This window comes from Marmota marmota, unplaced genomic scaffold, assembly GCF_001458135.2.
Source record: "Marmota marmota marmota unplaced genomic scaffold, marMar, whole genome shotgun sequence".
NCBI lineage: Eukaryota > Metazoa > Chordata > Mammalia > Rodentia > Sciuridae > Marmota > Marmota marmota.
The window spans coordinates 34,886,969-34,912,687 of NW_026000174.1; the positions used below are offsets into that span (position 1 = coordinate 34,886,969).

At 32.6% G+C, this 25,719-nt stretch overlaps 2 protein-coding genes across 15 annotated transcripts in view; one reads left to right on the forward strand and one right to left on the reverse strand.

Annotated features, from left to right (window-relative positions):
* Gas2 (growth arrest specific 2) overlaps positions 1 to 25,719 on the forward strand; it is a 125,371-nt gene that overhangs the window by 43,280 nt on the left and 56,372 nt on the right. For all 13 annotated transcript variants that reach the window (XM_048788500.1, XM_015477714.2, XM_015477715.2 and 10 more), the window contains 3 exons: positions 4,287 to 4,428; positions 16,102 to 16,165; positions 22,119 to 22,260. In XM_048788500.1, the coding sequence (XP_048644457.1) occupies positions 4,287 to 4,428; positions 16,102 to 16,165; positions 22,119 to 22,260 (348 nt within the window). The remainder of the gene's footprint in view (positions 1 to 4,286; positions 4,429 to 16,101; positions 16,166 to 22,118; positions 22,261 to 25,719) is intronic.
* LOC107134305 (small VCP interacting protein) overlaps positions 25,287 to 25,719 on the reverse strand; it is a 66,932-nt gene continuing 66,499 nt past the window's right edge. Inside the window, exon 4 of one of the 2 annotated variants that reach the window (XM_048788505.1) lies at positions 25,287 to 25,460. In XM_048788505.1, coding sequence (XP_048644462.1) covers positions 25,377 to 25,460 — 84 coding nt within the window. In that variant the 3' untranslated portion in view covers positions 25,287 to 25,376. Of the gene's footprint in view, positions 25,538 to 25,719 lie in introns of both variants that reach the window. The other variant, XM_048788506.1, reaches the window with a different exon arrangement.

Sequence of the window (25,719 nt, forward strand, 5' to 3'; positions counted from 1 at the left end):
TGATATGTTTTTACTTGCACTGGTAACAATGTTAGTGGATAGTAGTTACTGAAGACTTATTGTCACAGAATTAAATTATAAAAGAGAAGACTGAGACACAGACTTCAAATAACTTAAATGAGATATCACAGCACAGAGATGATATAGCCAAGTATTAACTCAAGTAATTGGACTCCAAAGCCCTAGCAAGTAATTTTCCTGAGATGCAGTGGATTAAATTCCATTGCTTATAGGAATTCTTCAGAGAATATTTAAGACATATCAGGTGTTCTACACATGCAGGTTCTCTTTGAAAGCCATAGGTTTAGTGGGGTTTTGTTGTTGTTTTATTTTGTTTTTGCATCTAAGATATTCTTGTCCATAACTGTCAACTCCTCAGCTATTTGAGTATATGTTTCTAAAATTCCTAAAGGCAGTTTTGTATTCTAAATCTGCTCTTCCCAAGATTTTCTTTGGAAGATGAAAAGTTGATTTCATTCCATAGATCTGTTTGCCTTAATTTAATCTTTATTAGGAAAGAAAAGATTATAGGGTTGGATGTTCTTCCAAGATTGTCATGGGAACTAAGAGAAATTTACATGTTAAAAAAATCATAGAACAGAAAGTCTCCAAAACATAACAAATATCTTTGTGTAAGTCATCTAAAAATATTTTTTAGTTTCAAATGTTTTGAATGCTACTAGTATTGAATCATTTGTTCTTTAATTGGAGGGAAATCAAGAATTTTTCTCCAAAACTCTAGAAAGACTCTTGTCTCATGGGCTTTGGGTTGCTATACAACCAGGAAGAATATCGGGTCCTGCCCAGCCTGGTGGTGCAAGCCTGCAATCCCATGGGCTCAGGAAGGTGAGGCAGGACGATTCCAAGTTCAAAGTTAGCCTCAGCAACTTGGGCACTAAGCAATTTAGTGGGACCCTGTCTCTAGATAAAATGTATATAAGAAAAAAAAAAAGAGAGAGAGAGAGAGAGAGAGAGCTTGAATGTGCCTCCGTGGTTAAGTGCCCCTGGGTTCATTCCCCAGTACCAAAAAGAAAAAAAAAAAGAACATCGGTTTTATAAGCTGTGCACTGGTGCTCTCTGACTGTGAGCAATCCTTATTCCTACTTCAGTGTAATGCACTCTATAGATTCTATGTGTGATTCATTTTGACTAGTGAAGGTGACTTAAAAATTCTTCCAGAAAGTTGTTTCATCTGGATGAAGATTGGAACATTCTATTCCTTAGTTTACTCTTTTTACTCTTTTCTAATATTTCATTGATACAGAAGCACTAAAGTATTTAGTGTTTACTCTTTTCTAATATTTCATTGATACAGAAGCACTAAAGTATTCCATGAATCACCTGAATGCCATGTAATTAGATCAATACTGACTTCCTCTGCATTGGAAATTCCCAAGTTATGAAATACTGATATAGCCAGCTTTAATTTTATTGGTCCTAATAAAATAAATGGTCTTTAAATATGATTGCATTGGATTTTAAATAAATATTTAGATTCTGGAATATGATATGTAGATGGTTTTGTAAAGACTTCAAACTTATAGGGGGAAAATGCCTTCATTTTTTTCCCTTGGTGCTTGTCCTTGAAAGTTCTTAAAGAGTAGGTTAAACAATTTTTGAGAACATGTTCCCTGTGAGTATTCTCTAAAATTAGCCCCTTGGTAAATTAAGTGTCAGATCAATCTCTTGCTTCCTCAGAGCAATATGAATATAGCATTCCTTTTTTCCACATACATCATGCATCTAATTCCCTTTAGCAGACCTTACTTATGTCAAGTATTAATTCTTAGAACATAGCTCTTGTATGTAAACACATTCATTGATTTGAAATGGTTTCAAAATCTTGACCCCCACCCCCATGCCAGGGATATAGGAAGTTGATGTTAAAATAGCTCAGTGTTTGGATTTATTTATGTTATTTTAAAATTAATCTTTATTGCTTTATTCACATTATGAGACAGCTTTATAGGCAATTCTTGGACATATTTTGGGGAAAAACCTTTTATTGAAATAATGTTTTGGCTGACATAATTCATCCATCTTGGTTTTATTGTTTGAAAATATTGATAAAATATAAGACAATCAAAATCCTACTACTTTTTTTAGGATTATATAAAATAAGAAGTGATTCTCTATGTATCAATCAATCCCTTCCTCAAAGGTAATTAACATCAATTTGATTCCTATTTGGTTTGATAGTAATGTTTATAGTCTATAAGAACTATATATATGCATATATATGTATATCTCTGTGTGTTTATAAGTATAAAGTACAACATATTTATAAGGATTTGGACTTTGTACATGGTCATTTATTTGTGTATACATGTACACATATCTGTTTGCAAATTTGATACTGCTTTAAGAGTATACTTGAATATGTTTGTGGTTCAGTACAGGTACAGTTATTTGTCTTTTCCTTTTAAATGATTACATAGAGTTCCATTGTACTTGTATATATTATCTACCATCCCTCTCTTGACATATTCTATTTTTTTTTTCTAGTCAATCAGTATTGTAAGAACTATACTTGTACATGTGTTTTAAGAACTAATGCCATTATATCTGTATAACATATTAGAAGTAAATTGCTAGATTTAAAGAGATGTATTTCACTTTCAAATTAAAATACTAATTGATTTTCAAAATACTTTGTAAGAGACATGATGTGTTCTTTATGGTTAATTTTGCAACTTGTATAACAAGCATTTCTTTGAAAACCTGGACCAAATCTGTTAAGGAGATTATTCTATAGGCAACACCATCTATAGTTTGTATAACTATTGTGCCTAAAGTGTGTATCTGTATAAATGTTTGCATATCCCTGTCAAAACTTTGATTTTATCTAACAAAATCAAATTTATTCTGCAAAAAAAGAGATGGATCTTTGAGGTTAAACAGCTACAGCCTTTGAGAAATATGGTAATGGAATATTTTTGTTCTGTTGTCTCAAAATTGTTGAGCATGAAGAACTCTGGTAACAATTTGATGTAAAGAGGATTTCACCAATCTACTTAGGCCACTATTAAAATTTTTATAGCTATTCTTGTTTATGAATTTAATAATCTTGAGTTGTTTATTACATTTACATGTTCCCAGTAAATAAGGGACACAATAAGTATGAATTATTTAAGGTATGAATTATTCCTTCACCCTTTATCATTTTGCTCTTTGAGGTAAGGCTCTGTAGCTCAGTTTATCCAAACAGTTGACTCAATCTTATGCATCACATAGAATCACTTTTTATGGCTTCATGCAGTGCCCTGGAAACTGGTTGTATCCTGTTAAAGAAAACATAACTATGACTCTTAGCACAGTGCCAAGGGTGATTGCCTGGTGCAAATCTTATAAGTGACTGTTAATAAGAATATTCGTCCAGGATCACATCCATGATTAAGAGTGTTCTTATCTCAAGAATGAAACAGTGCGAAATATAAATTGTATTCTTCAATGTCAAAAAGCATAGTTCAAATGAGAATTATCTTTATTTTATAGAGTGAAGCTGTATTCTATGGATTAAAAGTCAATAATTTGGAAGAAATACTGTATGATGTTATTTTTTAAAAGATTTTAATATATGCCTCTCTTAGTACCAGTATGAACACTTCTGGATAAGTTTTCTTTTAATATTTTTAGTTGTAGATGGACACAATACCTTTATTTTGTTTATTTAGTCTTTTCATGTGGTCCTGGGGATCGAATTCAGGACTTCACTCATGCTAGGCAAGCACTTGACCAGTGAGCCACAACTCCAGCCCCTCTATATAAGTTTTGATACTGTCTTATGACTTTATAATTCGTGGGAAATTTTTATGATACATTTGTATGTATACACATAAGAATACATACAGGTGTATATATAAATTTACATGCATACATAATTTTCATTACAACCTTTGTATTGTTTCACAAGTGATGAAAACATTTATAAATACTTTGTGAAAAATATTGACAGAATACTTTTATGAAAAAGAAAGCAAAACAAACAAACAAAGAAAAATAAGAAATAGGGAAGCAATCTGAGCCAAGAAATAGACTTACACATATTTCCTACAAAGTACTAAAAAGGCAAGGGTGTGTGTTTGCAGGCGCAGACTTTTCATGTGTCTTAAGGCCAGGTAAGTGTCATGAACATTACATTTTCTTTTCTGTAATTCTTCATAAACCCATTTTTGATGTGATGTCATGCCAAAGCATTTTCTTGAAAATGTAAACATGTTTTCAATTTGTTATAGTGATGACTTTGCCCGATATTCCACCAGAGTGAAATTTCTTTATTTTTTCAGAGTCTTCCATTGAAGAAGATTCCATGCAAAGCCAGTGCACCCTCAGGCTCCTTTTTTGCCCGAGATAATACAGCAAATTTCTTATCCTGGTGCCGAGATTTAGGTGTGGATGAAACATGTCTATTTGAATCTGAAGGTCTGGGTATGTATTTCCTTCAGAAATTTAGTTGATACAATATTTAAATTGTTGTTGTCTTAGTAGATATTAATCCTTTTTTGCTGTATTATGGAATTACACATATTTTTATCTTTAAAAATATGAGTTTGCTGTAAACTTGTAGATCTCTTGTGAACTTGTCCCACTATATTTGTGGAAAAATATATATGTCTTCTTACTATTGCTTACCTTATGGATAAAAGAATAGAAACAGAGGTGGCATAATCCTTTCCAAGCTAAAAATGTGAGCAATTAATGCAAACTTGGTCATTGTTTGAAAGCACAGGACTACATTTTACTATGAAGCTCTAGTTGGGTCAGAAGGGTAGGTATGTATTATCCAGCCATGAAAACGTTTTCCTTTCTCCTTGATGAAATATGAAAACTTTGTGTCTGCCATCAGCTCCATTTTTGTGGGAATTGAAGTTTGTTAGTTTATATATTTGTCTGTTTATTTTTCTAGAGAGATAGAAATCAAGTATGAAAGGAGGATATTAAAATAATAAAAATAATGAAAGGAGGATATGGAGATAATCAAACATAATGAAATAAAAGGCACTTACTAGATTGTTAACACTTGCTAGATTGCTGTTTTTTTTTTTCTTAATGAATTTTGGCAAGTCTATTTCCAGATCAAAGAGTGAGCTTTTGCATTTTCGTTGAAGAAAGCCCATGATTGGACTATTTAGTGTTTCAACAGTACCCAATACCCTGGAATTGAATATTCCAACCTCCTGTGTGGGTTCTACTGCATGATAACTCTAATATGGAGAATATCAGAATTAAAATACCTCTCTAGTGAAGTGGAACTAAGTAAAGAAAGACAACATTTGGTGAAAGGAAAAAGAAAACTCTGTTTTTTTTTGCCTGAAGTTTTACAAAAATATAATTTACAAAATCTCATAATACCAAATATTAACATTGAATTAAGTTGAGATTGGGAGACATTTTAGACCGGAAAGAAATATGAACCAAAATAATTGCACAGTAGTGTGCCATTCACAATAGTGTACAGCTTGAATGCTTATAATTGGACTTTGAGTGTTACCATTTCAACATATAAAATAAAAGAAATTGAAATATATGACACATATTTGTATATCACGAATCTATGTATATACGTATATCACATACGTGATATACATGTATGTGATATACATATACATGTATACACACACTCACACACATATGAACACACGCATATACATATGCATCTCCAAGTCTCAGTCACAAAGAATGTACTCAATATGTTCTGCACTGAGTGTGTGGACAATTAATGTCATGGTATGAAATTCTGGAGTGCTCCTACATTGACAAAGAATTGCCACACGGGAAAAAATCCTTTATTTTAATATTAATTAGTTTGTTCATTTTAAAAGGTTTTTATTAAAGAAGCATTTTTCCATTTATTACTATAAATCAAGTGAGTTACAGAGAGCTATAAATGTAAACATGACCTTGTCTCATAATCCATGAGTTATGATGTTACTTGAATTAATATAAATTTTCAGACAGAACAATCAGTCTAATCCTAAATTTTCTCTTTTGGAAATATTTCTATAGTCCAAGGTTCTAGTGTTTATTTATTTGCATTTTTTAATTTGATGATCCTTTTTTTTTTTTTTGGAACTGGCTTTGAACTCAGGGACTCTCAACCACTGAGCCACTATAAAATACAAAATAGAGCCACCTAGCTAGGTGGCTCTATTTGTATTTTATTTAGAGACATGGTCTCACTGAGTTGCTTAGTGCCTTGCCATTACTGAGGCTGGCTTTGAAGTTGTGATCCTCCTGTCCCAGCCTCCTGCACCGCTGGTGACTTTTTAAAGTCCAATTTAATACTCTATTCTGTTGCTACAAAGCCTAAAGCAAATTCTAGGATCACCTTGGTAGGTAAATTTGTACTTTGTAGCATGTATAGTTATGTCAAGAGGAATTTTGTTACTTCTTTACTAATTTACCATGTTTGACAAACAAACTAATATTATATAAAGAAATATATATGTATATATATATATATATATATATATATATGTAATCTATATAAACTTTTGAGTATTTTGTCCATTAAAGTACTCAGTTTTGATTCTCTTCTATAACTTAGCTTGTAACTTACAGTTAAAATGTATTTAAATATCCCAGAAAGCTATTAAAACCAAAATTTCAATGCTTTTAAAATTGAAAAATCATTTTTAATCTTTTCAGTTCCAAACTAAATCAAGAAATGAGGCTGCAGTTTGCTACTAAATTAAAAGATAAATTCGAAATTTTTCCTTCTCAGATAAGGACATGAGGTGATGTATAATAGGCCCTGGGATACAGAAGGAGGGGGCCGATATTATAGCATTGACTTTAGGATTAGTCAGAGAAAGGAAACAGCTGTGCCCATAGATGTTAATGGTAATCAAGAGGAAGGACAATGACAAATTCCATTTTCCCAAGTGGAATCCTTTCTCCTTGGATTTTTCTTATTATTCACCGTGGGTGAGGAAGTGATTGAGCTGTGGCTGCTAGCCTTGAACTCTGTAGTTGCAGAATTGACTTTCCTACACAATAACACTGTGTACTCTGCTTGATGTCTTTTCACACTTCACTTTTGAAAGGGAATTTAGGGCAAGTTTTTTTTTTTTTTTCTTACCTTAAGATTTCATTTCAATGACTCACCAGATGAAGAACATTCTTTGTGTCCTAATGTTTAAAACCACAAATCAAATGAAAAGATGCCCCTGATGAAGGGGGTAAAAGTGTTTGAATGAATGATAAAGTAGATCTCTGTACTAAGTGTGTGTGAAAAGGCTTCTGTTTTTCTGCTGTTCAAAGTCTTTGCCTGCATAAAGCATCCTTATCGTGGTGGCAACTGATATGCTACCCTTTGCAGCAGTGCTTTTCTGTACAATCATTTGGGAGAAGATTGTAATTCACATCTCAACCTTTTCTCTTCCCACACAGCTAATAACACGAAGCCTCCGTGGGTGGGGGAAGTGGTGTTAGGGAAGAACAGGGGTGTCTGCAGCTACTGATGGCACATACATCTCTTGCTTCTTGTAGATATGATTGTTGGCAGATGTCTTCCTGTGCCACATACAATCACGTACAGTATATACACTGCAATTTATCATCTATAACTCTTTTCCATGACAGTTTTGAACGATAATTTTTCCTCTGAAATGTCTATTCTTAGGTTGTAAGTTAACTATACCCTGAATAGTGTTTTAGAAATGAGCCAATAAGAACATGGACAGAGGTCAGGCTTGCAGAAATCCACCTAAGATGTCAAAATGTTGGACATCTTAGTGATAAGGTAAATGGAATTATAAACTGTGAAAAATTAGCAAAATTAAGAAAATTAGGTATTTGGTGTTGGTGAGTGTACTGGAAAATAGGATCTTCTATGAATTGATGAAAAAATTGGGAATCAGTAGTCCTTCTCTTAGGGAAGTTTAATGTTACACATCAAAGACCTCAGAAATGTTTATAAACTTTTAAAGTGTTCTATTTCTAAAACCTTATCTGAAGAAAAGAAGAGATAGGCACCAAAATGTCCACTGAAACAACTTAAAAATAAACAGTTTTGATAGTTGACATTAGTTTAAACAAATTATAGTCATCAATAGATGCTAATAAAAAATAATATTCATGAAACCACTTAAGAATATGAGAAAAATACATACTAAGAACATGATAGTATATATTTATATATAGTATATATAAAATTCATATTCATAATTCAAAAGAGAAAAATAATAGAGTTAGAAATTATATTTTCTTCACTTTTCTATTAACAAACTTCAGATAGTAAAGAGTTATGGCATGTAACATAAAATATGAATGATTAATTTTATTTATGCTAAGTATAATTGGACCAACCTGCATAGGGAATTGTTTATTGACACATAATTTTATACATCAGCATATTATAAAGGCTTTTTCATATTGTTGAGGTTAAACTGCGTTTCCTGTGATTATGAAATTGTTTCATAATCAGCAATTCTAAGAGAGAATATAGATTTCTGTACACACTGTGGAGCATATTCTAACCTATGATCCACAAGTAATGCTCACCCTGACCCCTACTGTTCAAACATTGTTGACATACAAATTAATGCCTGGAAATTTTGTTTTCATGTATCTGATATATTAAGATTGATAATTAACCTTATTAAAGCCTTTAAGGTGTTTAGGATTTTGTGCTTTAAGTTAAAATGATGACCATGCATATTTTCTTGAATTTTAAAAGTTTATAGTTTCTTAATCAAACAGAAAATAGACTCTCAATAATTACTTTAAAAGAAATGAATTTTTAATTGTGGAGTAAAACCAAAGGTGTTTAGATGTATAAGCATTTCTGTTCTTAGTTTCAAAGAGATGTGGAAGTTATGCGACTCTATTAATCAATAATCTTCCTGACACTATATAATAATTTTTAAAATATTAATTTAAATATTATACTGCCTTTCCAGAATTATGCTGAATGTTTTTATGTGGCTCATTTTTACATCTTAAGATAAAAAATCGATGACTTATTTTCAGCTTAAAAACAGTATATGTCATGACACTGATGCTTTTATGAGACTTGTTTCTAAGATTCTTAAAGATATAAACCAATTTTCAGTTAGTAATGCTTTTATTTATGAGATTTATATCTAATACATTGGCATACCAGTCTAGAAATTATCAATTTAACCTTTTTTCCACAGATTTGTTTATTTTTCTTTATTTTGGTGATTGGGGAGATGGAAAGAAGGGGGATGGGCAATACTTTAAGTTTCACACTGTTTTGCTTGCCATAATTGTGTCAATATCATTGTGTTATTGGATAATTATAGGATTTGGAGGCCTGTGACTATTCTGCATCTATTTCTCTGAGAAAGAATCTACTCAGTAAGAAAAGGGTTTGCTATGTGCTGTGTAGCATGTGAATGTGTGTGATTTGTTTTGACTATGACTTTTAAGTTTTGTTTCCTGTGTTTGTGTTTGTTATAAATATTGTCTTCTTTTGATGCATCACTCTGATAGCACAGTTTTACAAAATCGTTTGTTCTACCGAACATCATCAGTATTTTACTACTTGCAGTATTGCTTTGATGATTCTGCGCAAAAGTGAAATGGCTTGCGTGTGAATTTTTGAACATTAACCTTTTCCATTTTGTACTCTAAAGTCACTGGTTGCATCAGAAAAAGAATCCTTGCCTGCTTTCTGGTGTGTGATAAGTCACTCCTTGTTCTTGTTGTCTATATTGAGGACTGTAACAGTATTTATGTGAAGGATAACAAGTTTATTAGTAAACATAGGATAACAATTTGTGCCACCATTCAGCTCTAGATTAATTCAATATTTTCCCCAGGCTCATTTTCCTTTAGAACTCCCCTTTTTTAAAAAATATATTTTTGTTTCAAAAAGTATTTATTTTATTAGCATTAATTCACTTTTTACTTTTGTACTCAGAGAATTCCTTTCAAATCTAGTCATTCCCCTATTCTAGAAAAAATGTAAGAGAGAACAATATTGAGTCTGATTGAGAGAAAGCTGAATGTCTCCCTAGAATAATGGTTTCATCAAGGACTTGACAAGTTCAGGTTGAATTAGGGAAGTGGGCATCTTTCTTTTCCAGGATTGAATTTTCTCTGCCATAATGTATGATGGATATAGCTCTATTCTCAGTAAAGGGCAGCTAAGCAATGCCAAAAGGTTACCATATGCACTCTCCCCCAAATCTTCATTTTACAAATAAGAAACTGAGTCTTTAAGAATTAAATCACTTGCCCAATATATCAAGATCTTAAGTGGTTCAGGTAATATTAAAATTGAACTCCATAGCTAGGAATGGTGTTGCACATCTAAAATCCTAGTGGTTTGGGAGGCTGAAGAAGAAGGATCGTGAGTCCAAAGCCAGCCTCAGCAAAAGTAAGGTGCTAAGAACTCAGTGAGACCCTGTCTCTAAATAATATACAAAATAGGGCTGGGAATGTGGACCAGTAGTTGAGTGTCCCTGAGTTCAATCCTTGGTACAAAAACAAAATAAAACAAAAATTGAGCTCCATCAACTCAAAAGATCATGTCCTTATGTTAGAGAAATTTATATTTTGGGCTAATTTTAAATGTTTGTAGGATTAAGTTAAAGGCAAAAATGAAACATAAATAATAAATCAACTTAGGAAAGACTCTTGCCTCACATTGCTGTTCTGAGTGATAGTGACGTAGTCTATGAATTGAACAGGAATGCTGAGTGCTGGAGAAGAACAGGGCACCCCCATTTCAGGTCATTTCTCAATGTAGAGGCAAAAGCACTTAACTGCATACACTCTATTCTAGAGTTTCCTTCACTGATGTGATTATGAGTGGATACTCTTTATGTGACTTCTATTTTGGATGCCATATTATATTTTAAATCATTCTACTATTAATTTTGAAAAATTTTACTCATTCAGTATTAATGAGATTTCAAATTTTTTCCTTGTTTGCTTTTTCCTTCTTAGCTTCAGATCAGGTTTTTTTGTTGGTTTGCTTTTTGTTTTTCTATTTTCTTATTATTCCGGAAATCAAACACTTTCAGGTGAGTGTTACAGACTGTTAATTTCTATCCATAATTGCTTCCTACATTGAAACTCATAGTTTTCTGTGTAGATCTTCCTCAGAATGATGAGACTTAGGGAGCAGTTGTTTTTTCTTGTAGATCCTGGCAGGAGAGAAATGCCCATAATATCCACTAAAGGCTAATCTAGTTTATGAATTTGATTTCCCTCCATTCATCTTCATCATCATAGTCATAAGTGTTAGCCTTCACATTTATAGAACATTTTTCATGTATCACAGAACATATTTTTAAGCAAAATACATATAAGAATTATGTTATGCTTATTGTTATCATATCGATTCACACAGTGCCTATCAAACTTTAATGTATGTACTCATCACTTGGAAAACTTTTAAGAGTGCAGACCCCGACAAGGGCTGAAATTGGACCTGGTAATTGTATTTCTGTGAAATTCCCACGTGAAGCTAATTTTGCTTATCTGTAGACCCCCTCTTCTCTACTAGGGATGTAATGCTTACTAAGTGTTTATCATGCTCCAAGTGCTCTCAACACATAATTAATTTGGAAGGAAAGCAGGTAAAAGGTGTGACACCTGTTTGGGATATGAGAAAATTAGGAGCACTGAATAAAAACTGATTCCTCTGACTTATAGACTCCTATATTGTCTATTCTACCACTTTGAATTTTTAAAAACCTCTGCTCTACAAAGGCAGAAAGCCATTAGTTTATGATATTCTTCATAATTCAACTCCATCAAGGTGAAAAAAAAAAATATATATATATATATATATAGTTTTCTTCCTAAATAAAAAGCCAGAAAACAGTTCTTTTCAATATTACCATAAATATTGCAGCCTCTACTTATATAGAAACCAAATGGACAACAGATTTTTCATGCTTCCATTTCTTTGCCCATCTGTTAAAACTTAATATATTTAGCTACACTATACATTCATGGTCTAATGCATTTTATCCTTGCAGATTCTGTGACATTGAAACTCTACCCCTTGCTTTAGTGGAAAGCCTCATTTTCTATTCCTGGAGCAAGCAGCATTCCATCTGACATTTGATGCCCATGAGATTTTTATAGAGTCTAGGTTATAAGATTGAGTCTCTGGACACATATTTTTGAATGGGGATCTGTATTACTTTTCTCAGAGGTGTTCTACCTTATACTTTGCTTTGATTTTGGTTTTGATTATTTCTTAAAAGTATCTAGTGAATAAAACCTTTTGCATAATAATCACTGTTGACTACAGAGATTTTTATTTGTTAAAAATAATTTACTCAGAGGAACAGACAAGAATATGAAGGTTCTCTCCCACCCTTAATTCACAGCAGTATTGTAATGATGTAGTGGGAAAAAATTGTTCCTACCATAAATTTCATGAGAAGTGAAAATTTTTGCTTAAAAATAAAATGAATAAATATGTATAAGTTAATGGTACAGATGACTTAATGCAAGGGTTTTAGCTCAAATTCAACTCACCAAGAGTTGCTTTTCTGATCATCCTAACACAAAGATATGCATTCAATTACTTGTTTTTACAAATTATACAATAGTCAGTTTGATTAATTTATTGATTGTAGACTCAACTGAATTATTCTCAAAGAAAAATTAATGGTAGGATGTTTGGTGTCTTGAAAATAAAATGTGTCCAACTATAATTGTTACTTAAACTTTATATTTAACATATACTTATAATAGCTAAAGAATATTTACTTTGTTTCTGTGTATACATACTGGCCAAAATTATGTGTTTAATATGAAACTTGATTGAAATTAGCGCTATCTCTGATATAGTATAAAATATTTAAAAATACACATTATCATAGAGTGATCCTACTCTAAATTACTGTATCCCCATAGTAATTGTTTCATTCATTTCAGAATTTATTCTTCTACCATGTAGGGTCTGACACTTTATATGTGCACAAATAAAACATACATAGGAAAAAACAGTAATGTTCAGTGGCTGAAGCAAATGAGAATGATCTTTAAGCAAATCATAAAAAACAATAAAATAAAAAAGAATAATGAAGGGAGCTAATATTGGGCAAGCATTTCCTAACAAGTACTGTGCCAAGCATATATTAATATTGTTTTGTTTAATCATCACAAAAAATATTGTGAGGTAGGCTGTATCTTATTTCCTTAGAAAAGTGAGATTTTATTGAATGACTTCCCAAAATAACACAAGTAGTAAATATTAGAGCTCACACTTTGATATTTGTGACTTGAATCCACAAATACTATATTATTTTTATAAGTATATTATACATATACAAAATAGTAAGATTAGGTGTAATATAGTTGTAGATACACATAATATAATTTTGTCAATTTCATTGCCCCTTACTTCCTCATTACATTCTTTCCATCTATTAAATTCAGTTTAGAACTTGCTTTTGTACAAAAATAAGAGTCAACTCTTAAGCACACTATACATACCCATACTACTTAAAAATTTTTGAATTTTAATTTCACAACAATGTTATATGAGTGCTTATTTCTATTATTCAATACTTATTTTTATAAATTCTTGCCATTTCTAGGTAAAATTAATCTTATTTCAGTTTGTGCATTGTCTCAACCACTATCACTACCATGTAATTATCGTCGTCCTTGATATTATGAGATATAATAGTAACTAAGGAATTACTGAGATCTGGTCATTGTGCCAAATCATGCACCTCTAGATTATCTCATTCATTCCTTACTAGTCATAAATCATTGATTTTTTGGGGGGGCCACATTAAGCCAGGCATGGTATGTCCAATGTTTGAAAAGTCATTAACCTGTGAAACAATAATATAGGTATATTTTGAAGCAATTTTATTACTTTATTAAAGGCAGTATTTCTAAGAAAATTTGAAAGTGAAACAAGTTTTTGTCAGCATTTTCCTTAAATATTACACTGGGAAAGATGTTCATGTCAAATTTTATAGGTTGATTCTGTTAAAATGAAAAAAATTATTATTTTTTTTTATTTTGCCAAATGGATTTTCTTATAAGACCATGTAGAGTCAACATTTGGGTTTTAGAAGGCGAAATCTGTTTAATTTGACAAACAAGAAACAAAGAGATCCACAATAGTGATGCATCCTTCATGACAAATTTTCATTTTTATGTGGCCCTTGTTATTGTTTTTCTTCAGAATGAGTTTGAGTTTTCATAAAACACCTACTTACACACCAATACTTATATCATCCTCAGAATATGTGTAAGTTGGTTAAAGTATTTTTATATCTGTGTCAAATATTACTTCCTGTAGTTGGTTATTGATTGCACATTGACACCATTGAGTCAATTCACTAATAATGTTTATATTTTGACACTTTTTCTATCAAGAAATGCATGAAAGTGTACCTAAAGCTCCTGAGGCTTTAGTTACTAGCTTCACACTACTTTCACTTCAGATGAGGGTATCAGCAGGGTATTTCAAGGCTTCTTTCTGTTTCTTGGTTTTTATAGGGTTCTTCCTCCCTCTCAGAACTCTTTGTTATTTTATGTTGTGGACATGGTTTTGTTTTGTTTATTTGTTTGTTTTAAACTACAAATCTAAATAAATTGATAATTAAGACAGGAATATCGATTTTCATTTGTTTAGTTTTTATGATATTTGTTATTGTTCTCTGCTTGGAACTGATGTTTATGTGATATTACAATCCTGATGTTACTTTGCTCTGAAGTTGATTTAATGTACAAAATCTTATAAAGTTGTTATTCTAGCCACAGTCATCTGGCTCATTTGAAATGAGAGAGGTAAATATTTTTTTATATGAAGGATCTTTAATTAGAAGTAACTCAAGACTTCCTTTAGTAGAATATTGTAATAACTCCCCAGTGACCAATTAAAACTAAAATTTGTATCATCAACAATAGAAATATTCTCTAATTCCTAGTTTCCATAATCAATTCTTTTAAAGTGACACTGCTGATGGAATTAGAATAATTCACATGTCTGTTTAAAACGAAATGGAATCACATACTTTTATTATTTAAGTAAAAGTATTATTTTCTACTTATATGCATTTCTAGCAAATTCTATCATGGTATCAGAGAGCCATATACAGTTATTGCCATAATTTGTAAGGAGAAGTAATTATAATATTTAAGTGAAGTAAAAATAATCCTGAAAAATTACAAAATTCTATGTTCAAGAATTTAAAAATATTGCTGTTTTTCTTAAAGTTTATTAATAAGCAAATATTTTATTAGAACACTAATTGTAAAACTTGGTAAAGAGTGTCCACAGAGAAAAATTTTTTCAACATCTCTTTTCCTTTTCTTAAATGACAAATAACATTTTAAAAATATCTTGATCAAGCTTTTAAAAGTGGTTGCTTAAGCAGTACATGCTTTTATTAGGCTCAACAAATACAAGTATGATTTGTCAATATTATGAAATGTAGCCAAAGCTACATTTATATTAAATTTACAGTAAATCAGAATTATCAAGTTATTAGATAATATTAAAATAGAAATATCAGTTCAAAGAAATCTTCCAATTTGCTCATTTAATAAACACAGGTGGCTGATACACATTTACAAAATTGATTTATATTTATAAAACACAGTTAAAAGTATCTCTTTAAAACATTATTTAATAATCATATTTGATTAGAAGAAGACACCAAATTTCAGGGTCTCACTTGACATTCTTCTTTGAAAGTTAATAAAGGAGAGTAATTTACAATTTGTATCCTTATTTGTTTGCATTCTTTTTTCTAGAATCACTGGGAAAGGGTGGATCCAAGATATTAAAAAGGATGGTCTTACATCTAGTCTGTGTGTGCTGTGTGTTTTTAAATATCAGAATGACAGCTATCCATGTATCTAACATTGACTTACTAATATTAACTCCTTTAAAAAATATGTTCAGGATGAGAATTACTTAGCGTGAGAGTTTCTGAGACTAACAGCTTTTGGGGGCAAGGGTTAGCAGTGTCTTGAAAACTAGTAAGATAGAGCTTGTGAGTGTCAAAATGAATACTGGCTCACTTTCTGGGATCAAGAGGAACTGGGGAGGGGCAGCAGTCATCAGCAAGTCTGTTCCTTGTAGAGCTACTTTACAGTCCCTTCTATTGTAAATGTATCTATTTCTGTCTTGTCTTCTAGTCCTCCACAAGCAACCCCGAGAAGTTTGTCTCTGTTTGCTAGAGCTTGGCCGGATTGCAGCCAGGTAAGTCAAACAACTGCTACTGTGTTGAGACCTAGCCTGCCTCCTCTATGGATAGAGGTTGCTATGGACATCTTGAGAGCAGTTGTTCAAACTACAAGCATGCCACCAAGGTTCTTTACATCAAAATCTTGTTGTCAATGTTGCTGTGTGTAAGCATTTGCAAATATACTTGAATCAAATACGTTTTCCATTTAAAGCTTACTTAAGGGGATTGTGGAGGAGGATCTCGTACAGTGAAGTTCCATATGGCATGTGTCTGTTCTTAGAAGAAAGTCTATTCCTGCCTTCTCTTATTTTCTACTCCTTTCTACCATTGCTGGTTGTTTACTCCTTAATAATTGCAGCTTCTGTTTTTTGTTCATTTTCCTCTATTCCCCCATTCTACACCACCTCCCTCAGCTCTTTTAGTTTCCACATTTGAGTGGATGAAATAGCTTTTTAAATTATTCTCTATGACTTTTTTCTTTAGGGGGTGGTGAGAACTGTGTGGAAATTGAACCCTAGGGCACTCCACCACAGAATTACATCCTCAGTCTTTAAACAAAATAATAATAATAATAATAATAATTATTATTATTATTATTATTATTATTTTTTATTTTGAGACAGGGTCTTACTAGTTTACTGAGGCTGGCCTTCAAATTGAAATCCTCTTGCCTTAGCCTCCCAAGTTTCTGGTATCATAGATGTGTACAATGATACCCATCTTTATGTTTTTACTAAAGAAAAGCTTGTAGGATACCATTCATATTTAGATATAGATATTTTCTTCTCCTAGAAGAAAAAAAATTTAACTATAGCCACCATATCAAATAAGCAGAGGTAGGGACCTAAGCTGAGTTGTTTTGGTTTCATGTTTTTCCATTGATTATCTTGCCAACCACACAGGGCTTTTGAGAGTCCTATGAAACTCAAAGAATGAGAAATGAATATTTAAATATTCAAAGAGGTCTTGATGAAAAATAAAAGCCAGAATTAATTAGAAGATGTTTTCTGGTCTAAATCTGGATATACTGTTGGGGCTAGGATTTGGTGAGCCGTTAAAATACAGTGAGAGATAGCCCTGAATGTACATTTTCACTTGAGGAATTTATGTAAAAAATCAAGGAAAAGAAAATATAGCATGTGCAAATCAGTTAATTATAGCATGGATAGAAAACTTACTGCTAACAAATAGATAATTTTTTTGATTATCTGCTTGTTATCCAATAATAAGTTAACCTGTAATCAGAAGTAATTCTAAGTTCTTTAAATCATCATAGTCAATATTATTTTAAAGAAGTGTGCAACAGTTGTGAAGTTTATTTCACCGCAATAGTTTACTAAAGATTTAATAATTGGTTAAGCGTTGTTTTAATGCTTTTAAATTCAATCTACATATTACTGAGTCTCACCCAGTATGGAGTTAAAAAGTCCATTTGAGTCGAGGTTTTGCTAAGGGATTTCCCTACTCTTCATCACACCCTTCTCTGATAATTGGGCAATGACCTCCAGGGAGATGCCCTAGTCCATGGTCAACTGAAGTGTGTTCAAGCTTGGGTGCCTGGCTGTTTTTAAGACCTCTTCCCCTGAATGCTGCCACATCCTTGAATTCTGTGAAGAAGCAGGGTCAAGGCAGTGCTGTTCCTGCAACCCTGACAAATGCTCTCCACCAAAAGGCTGGGGACTCTCCTCTGCAGGAAAAACAGCCTTGAGTCTAAGGAGAACCCAGGACTCAGCAGCTATCCCCTCAGAAAGGGGAAGCTAAAAATACATGAGAACACTAGACATGAAATAAAATCACAATGAATCAGCATCTGCCACTGAAATGCTCTAGTAAAAGAAACTTTGATGGTCCAGATGTCCTATTTAATAGGACATTCTTAGCTTTAGTTATGCCATTAAAATAGTTTAAGATTCCAGATTCCATTTTTGTTCCTTTATTGCTTCTGAAAGGTAGAAGATAAATAAGGGGAATTACTCTCTCTAGTATCAGCTTGGGATTTGTCATTATTGTCCCATTTAATTTGTAGTTATTTGCCTGTTTTCAGGCAAATGTTTGTAATTATGTAATTGTTTGTTATTATGCTTTTTATTACATGGACACTCTAAGAGGAATAAACATTTTTAACTGTGGCCAAGACTTCACAGAAGATGGGCTATATCCTCTGAGGAAATGACACTGGAAATCATCTTTCCTCCTTCTGAGTCTTGTCCTTTACCACAGGATGTTAAACTCATTAGAATCTTGGTTAATGAAAGGGAGACATTGTCAGTTGTCAAATTCATGGCAAAGTACCATGTGAAAGGTTCCCTCTGACTAGAAATATATTAATATTATTGTCATTCAGGGTTATTCCATGTTTGACTGTACTTCATGACCATGTGAGGTGATAAAATCAGTCATAATTATAAAAGATACATCACAAACAATTTAGGAATATCACAATGGAGATAAGTAAAGGTTAAAATAACTCATACATTATGATATTTAACTAATAATTTTTGCTTTTTTTTCTTCTGTTTCTTCTTCACCTACTTGAGTGGTATGAAGGACTGCACATTTTTCAGTAAAGAAGAAAATAAGCTAAAATATCACTCGTGTTAATGCTTTTGTTATTATGTGCAGGATGATGTTGAATACTTGAACATTGGTTGGATAGATGAAACATTAAGTATAAATGTCCATTAATCTTTCTCTGTTATACATTTGAAGTTTTATTATGGAATTTCAATTGTGTTTACAAACAGCAACCCAATAAACCAACTCTCACTACCTTACCTTTATGTTGAAACACAGTAGTTGAAAGAACAAAAGGGAAAAACATTTTTACTCTTACATTTTATCCTAGATATTTTCTTATCTGTATCTGTTTGTTTGAATATTTGCTCCCTCCTCTCCTCACTAATGTACAGAGAAATACACTATTTTGAATGAAAATTCATTTATGAATTAAAACAGCTTTAGTAATCTGGAGAGAGTTCTCAAGAACTACAACATTAGCTTTCTCACCAAACAGATGAGTTTGGTCCTCAACAGAGTTTCCATGCATTCTTAGGAGTCATGATTTTCATCACTGAGAGATGATGTTTTCTTATCCTTGACTCCAAACACTTACTTCTCCAAATTTCAAAAGTACCATCTTAAAAGCATCAATGTCACTTAGAATTGATTCTCAGAATGTTTCTGAATCTCTGCCACTTTCTTCCTCCTGGGGACACTTACTGAGACTCCTTTGATGGCTTTGAACTTTTCTGAGTTCTGAGATGGGAGAATGAGACCACTTTTTGTTCCCATGGGTAAAACTTCCTTTTATTTTCAGCTAAATAGAGCTATCATTATTGGCGAGTGAAGTCTCTATGCTAGTATTTCAGACAGATGTCAATTTCTGAACGTAAAATATGTTTTGGTCTTATAAAAAAGTAAAAGATTCAGCAAAAGCAAGTCAATAAAACCTCAGAAATATTTTTAATGAAAGTGTTTTGACATTAATTGTTGGAAAAAAAAGAAAAAAGTTACTATGAATTCACATTTATCCAGACTGCACAATTAAGATTGTCTCTTTGGTTTGGTGCCATAATGAATAATCAAGATTACAACAGAACTTTTTATTTGATTTTTATTTTGATTTGGAACATAATTTATGATCATTCAAAAGAAAATCCTGTGTGAATTTTCTTTAATCTTCTATTTCAATTCCTAAACTAATGAAAAGAAATGTTACTTAAAAGAAAATATTCTTACATCAAGATTATTAAGTGACTCATTTAAAGCACTTGAACTGACTGCTAAGAATATCATGTACTTTCACATGATTTGAATTTTTTTCAAATCTAAATCTACCCTTAAGTTGCTTTAAAATATAAATTGAATGGAGCAAAATTGTCTTGCAAGAATCTATAAACTATCTGTTACATGCCTTAAAAAGAGGAAATTTCTTTCATTTGTCTATAAAATTTGTCTCTCTAACCCTACTAAAATAGACTCCAGATGTCCTTTGTTTGAAAACTATAGTCTACTAAATAGTTTGAGTAAATTTCCTAGTTCAGAGCTCAGTTTAGGGACTTAGTTATTTCAATCAGATCAATCTCAAAAGTTGTATCAAGTGCCAGAAAAATGAGAAATCCATCCATATATTCTCATCACACAATCATTAATTATAGACCCTTTCCCTAGCATCTTCTTGTATTTTTTCAAAATGAGGCAAAAATAAGTATTTGTCTTTTCAGAATTTACCCCGCTGTTTTATAACTGAGTTCTGCAGGTCTGAGGATTTGGTTTCAGAAGATTCACCTTCCTGCTGTCTTTAATTTGACCCTTATTCTGTTTGAGAACAACAGCTACCCCCCTTCTAAAACTCTAAAATCTTATAGTTGGAAAAGAATGGAGAATTGTATAAATTTGTGAAAACGTTATAGACAAAATAAGGATGTGAAGTGGTATAAAGGTAATCATGGAAATAAAAATGAAGCAGCCTTTTGTAAAACATAAAAAAAAAAGACCTATTTGATGACTAAGTTGGCTAGCAGGTGCAAACCCCCAACCCCAGGGGACTTCCAAGATTTACAGCCTGTTGACATCTCCAGACAGACAGGAAGCCAATGAATTGCATTTAAGTGTGCATTTCAGGACTGGCTGACTATACCTTAGGCGGCCTGAAGTATTCAAAAGCCAATATAAGCAGAGATTTCGGGCTTAGTGTTGATTTTGTATGTTCAATGGCATAGCTAATTTTCAGCATTCCCAGATAAAGAAAAACCTCCAGGGTGAGATTTTTTCCATGTGTGACTTTGTTACCAATTTTATTCAAGTCTATTCTACTTTGTTTTTATTGGATATGGAGTTGAGCCTGTTGTTACTCTAATAGTACATTTATTACCATTTCACTTTGTAAAAAAAGGCAAAACTTATGCAACCTGTTCCTAAAAGGTGGCATGAGTCCACCTACAACTACAAATTAAATCATATTTTCCAGTTGACCTAATTTATACTTTCAAATAGAACATTTTCACTTATGATTGACTTTTAGTTGGCTGTGATTTCTAGTGTGTTAAGTTTGTCCAGACTCACTACCAAGTTCATGTTATTCTCTTAAGAACATTCAACATAGCCCAAATTTATACCTTGATGGAACTAAGAACCCACAGTAGTCTAGAGAGATTAAAAAGGGTTTGCCTGCCAAGGTTCATCTGACAGTGAGTAGTAAAGCTGAGTTGATAACTTGATCTGGCAAGCTCTGGTCCTGAGATATTTCTGATATTCCCACAATTTTAGAAAAATTCATTAAAGAAAGCCTATAGCAAATTTATATGTAAAGCCTATAATAATAGTGATATCACTTTCCATCTTAATAACACCTTAATTTGAGTCCATTAACAATATCTCATTCTATGGTAGATTATTTTAAAAACACTGAAGACTGGCTTTAGAACCTCAGTGCTCTAGTTTCCTAGTTGTGAAGCCTTTATTAGGATAGATAATTTATCAAAAGTAATCTCAAAGGTTATGCCATGTGTCAGACACTGCTCTGGGGAAATATTTATTTTTGAGGTGTTACTATTTTCAAACCTGACTCTGATATTGTCTCTACCTTTAACAAATGTGTGTTCAAAATAGGAGTTTCATCACAGCACTAATATTGTTAAAGCTGGTAATGGCAAAATCTAGATGAGATTTACCACAGTTATTCATGTAATTGACTCATCAACTTATTGCATGGAAGATTTGTATTCATTTTTAGTATATCATCATGTCTGTGTTTATATATGGACATGTATACATGCAAAGCAGGTTTATGTGTTTTCCCCTGTGCTTGAAGGAGGCTAATTCGAAAACTTACCATTTCAATGCCATTAAAAATTAACTTTGTTTTTAAAAGGCAGCAGTTTACTATGGTATTTATAATCAAATGTAATATATGAAAATTATATCATTAGAAGTTATGCATTATAATGATCTGGTATTTTTAAAAAGGTATGGCGTGGAACCTCCTGGTTTGATAAAATTGGAAAAAGAAATTGAACAAGAAGAAACACTTTCTGCCCCTTCTCCTTCACCTTCTCCTTCATCAAAGTCGTCTGGGAAAAAGAGTACAGGAAACTTACTGGATGATGCAGTAAGTAAATTGGTCAGACTTCTTGGACAAGTTAGTTGTTTTTTTTTTTTAACTACTCAACATATTTTGTAATAGCGCATATCAATCTGACCTTTACCTTATTTCATTGTCCTTGAAATTTATATTAACTTCTATGAAAAAGTTGGTAGTCTTATAGTTCATTTCAAAATTCAGAACCCAGCCAATCATTTAAAATAAAGTGCTACTTAATTCTGTTGAGTAGCATCTAAAATTCTAGGAAAATAACTCCTTGAAAATGGCATTTGAAAACACTGGAGCCTCATTGTTACTAGTTTACCATTCCTCTTTTCACATATCAAGAAGTCCCAGGCACAAAAGCTTGAGGATTGTTAAAGAAGGGGAAGCAAATGTATAATAGAGAAGATAACTGAGCTTTATTGACTGCCTGCTATTGGCCAGAGTCTATCCTTGTTTTTTCAAGAGCTCTCTCCTATCTGAAATGCAGGTTTCCTAGTATAGAAATGGAAACTTGGAAGCTTTATGGAACCTGCTGAGAGAAGAGGAGGAGCCTAGAATCTAAAACATTTTTATCTAACTCTCTGAGGTCTCTATAAACAGAGTCCTTGAATCACACTTTTAGGCAGTTAGGAAATATTATTATATTACCCTCATAATCACAATAAACAGTATAAGAGAAAACAGATTGAATTAAAATCTCAAACTACTCCTGTTGTCTGTTAAGTAGTTCTTGGTTAGGATAAGATATTAGATCTATGTTTATGAATGTGCCCCCATTCACATATATTTTGAGTAAGGAAATTGAGAAACATTGTATTAATTAACACATAATGGTGCATTGTTTATATATTGATGAGAATTACTTTCTGCCTGTCAATTTTAATTTTTGGTTTAGAATTACTGTGGGTTAATATGTTCCTTCAATCTTTTTCTTATAAATGTGTGTCTCAGGGCTAAAATACTTACTCTTAATTCTTATCCTCTCAGCTATGACCTACAATCATATTCTTTAATGAATAATAGTCAAGGTTCCAGACTGCTTCTGGTCAATGTTACCATATAAAGCCCAATGAATCAATTACTGAATCAAATAACTTTTTCAGTGTTCACATCATGCTCTTTCTGACATTTGACACTGTTGATCACTTGGTTCTTGAAATTATTCTCTACAAATGTTCCTACAACTCAGAAACAGCTAAAATTATGTAAGTGTTCCCCCATAAGATCCATTTTAAAGCCCAAGTTGATTCATACACCACCTATTCCCTTCATACTGTGGCCCAATGTGTGTTTCCCAGTCATTTTGTCCTCTAGAGCAGGTCCTGTATTTTGATGTAGCCATTGTTGCTTTTGCACTATTTTTCCTCCTCCTCTTTTAAATCTACTTTTTAATACTTTTTCATCATTAAAATTCACATTGTGTTACCTTCTATATAAACCTATTCCCAGGCAAAATGACAAATCATTTCTTGTTGACTTAAGTATTTGTATATATTTAATGAGGCATTTACCTCTGGGGAATTCATACCCATTTCTCTCAAAGTGCAGTCCTAGTTTTTGAAGACAAGTAACATATTGTAATCTGAATCTTTTCAGTACCCCGTTTGTCGGATAAATTATCCATTGTATGTAATTAAAATATAAAAATCTTCTTCTTTATTCTCTTTATTTGGTTTGTCCATGTGCTCTGGAAATATGTGAACTTCGTAGCTCTTCTGAAGCTCTGCAGAAGACGACACTGCCACTTGAAGCCATTTGTGTGAACTAGGAGGAAGTAGCTGGATGGTTCCCTTTTCTCCCTAGCTTATATCTAACCATCCTTTATCCTTGAGACAGGGAGAAAAAGGAAGAAGACCAGAAGGTAGTGAAATACTTATGAAAGGCATTTGGGAGAAGGTTTGCCAGTATTCCACTTCTGAAAAATAAATAAATAAATAAACTGCTTCTGTTCCCCCTATTCCAAATACTACTCTTTCCACTGGACAGAGTGGAGGACATTGTTAAAAGTTGTAAACCCTCTTTAAAGTTTACCAGTGTTTGAGAATTTAACAATTGATTTAACTAAGGTGTTTTAATCGAATGCAAGAAATATACAAAGTAGATATTTCTGTACTATTTCCGTCCAGAATAGAGGGTTCTGACAGCCTTTAAACTACCATTTTTCAAGCACCATTTGATGCCTAGTCAAGCACCACTACCACCACATGCCCCATGGAGAAAAGAATTCCATGTTTATGTTAGTTTGATAAATACAACTTACTGTACTCTACACCTAGACTTTCGAAATGCACTTTGGCATGTTAAAAGCTCTTGTGAGTTCCAAAATAAGATCTTGTTTAACCTGGAATTTTCCAAATTCATTTGAACACCAAGTCTCTTACAGTCTCCTTCATTCTACGTTAGGGAAAACTGTATTGAATTATTTTTGTTCTGTTTAAAGTATAGCTTTTCACTGAAGTGTTTTATTTCAGGGATAGTGAAGCAGAGAGAAAAGTAATTTGAGCTTCACTAACGGTTTAAATCAGAATTTCATATGTTTAATATAAAAAGGAAATGGCTCCTATGACAGCTGCTTCACCCCATGTGAGGCATATACAGCAGCTGAGAGTTGAAACTGATGCACCCCAACATGTGTTTTAGAATAAGGATATAAAATAGAGATTGCTTGCAAAGTTCCTGCGTTTCGTTAGTATTATAGACTTTTTGTACTCTGGCAAAGTTATTAACTACAACCACAAGGAAAAAAAAATGGAGGATAATGAAGTGCAGGAGTAAAAGAAGAAAGAAGGGAACAAAGAAATAAGAAAGAGAAGGACAGGGAAGGAGAGGAAGAGAAACAAGACCAGTGTTAAGATTATTCCAGACAATGGTCTCAGTAATAACTGTCAATTTTGAAACCTTCAATGATTCCTGGCATTTTCTTGTTCAATACTTAGGGGAATAGTGGAAGAAAAAAAAATAGGTGACCTTTTAGGGGGATAATACAACCCACCTTCTTTAGTCAGAATATCATGAAAGAAACACAGTGAAGCCCATTGAGATTAATTTATTCTCCAGATGTCCTGATAGAGTGATTCAGCGGTGATAGAATGGCAGGGTCATGTTTAGTTCTCTTCTTTGCATTCCCTCGAGTTGAGCTAGTTCCCACACAATGAGTAGAAAGAATACAGTTCTAAGAAACCATTCTTACTTTCTTCCTCTTCTCCATCAACTTCCGAAGTCTGGGGATGAGAGATAGTATAATTCTGAGTAATCAGGCTCCTCTTGAAATCTCATTTCAGCAGAAATGGCTGGGTTCCTAAACCAAAAACAGAACACCTGCCAGACTCTGACTTATCCCAAGGTAATGGAAGAAGCAAAGATGTCATCAGTCACTGTTTACTTAACAATATATTTCCACAGTCCACATCCTGGCCTTGTCTCTTCCATTTCTGCCCCCACCTCTTACACTACTACTACTACAAAAAAAAAAAAAAAAAA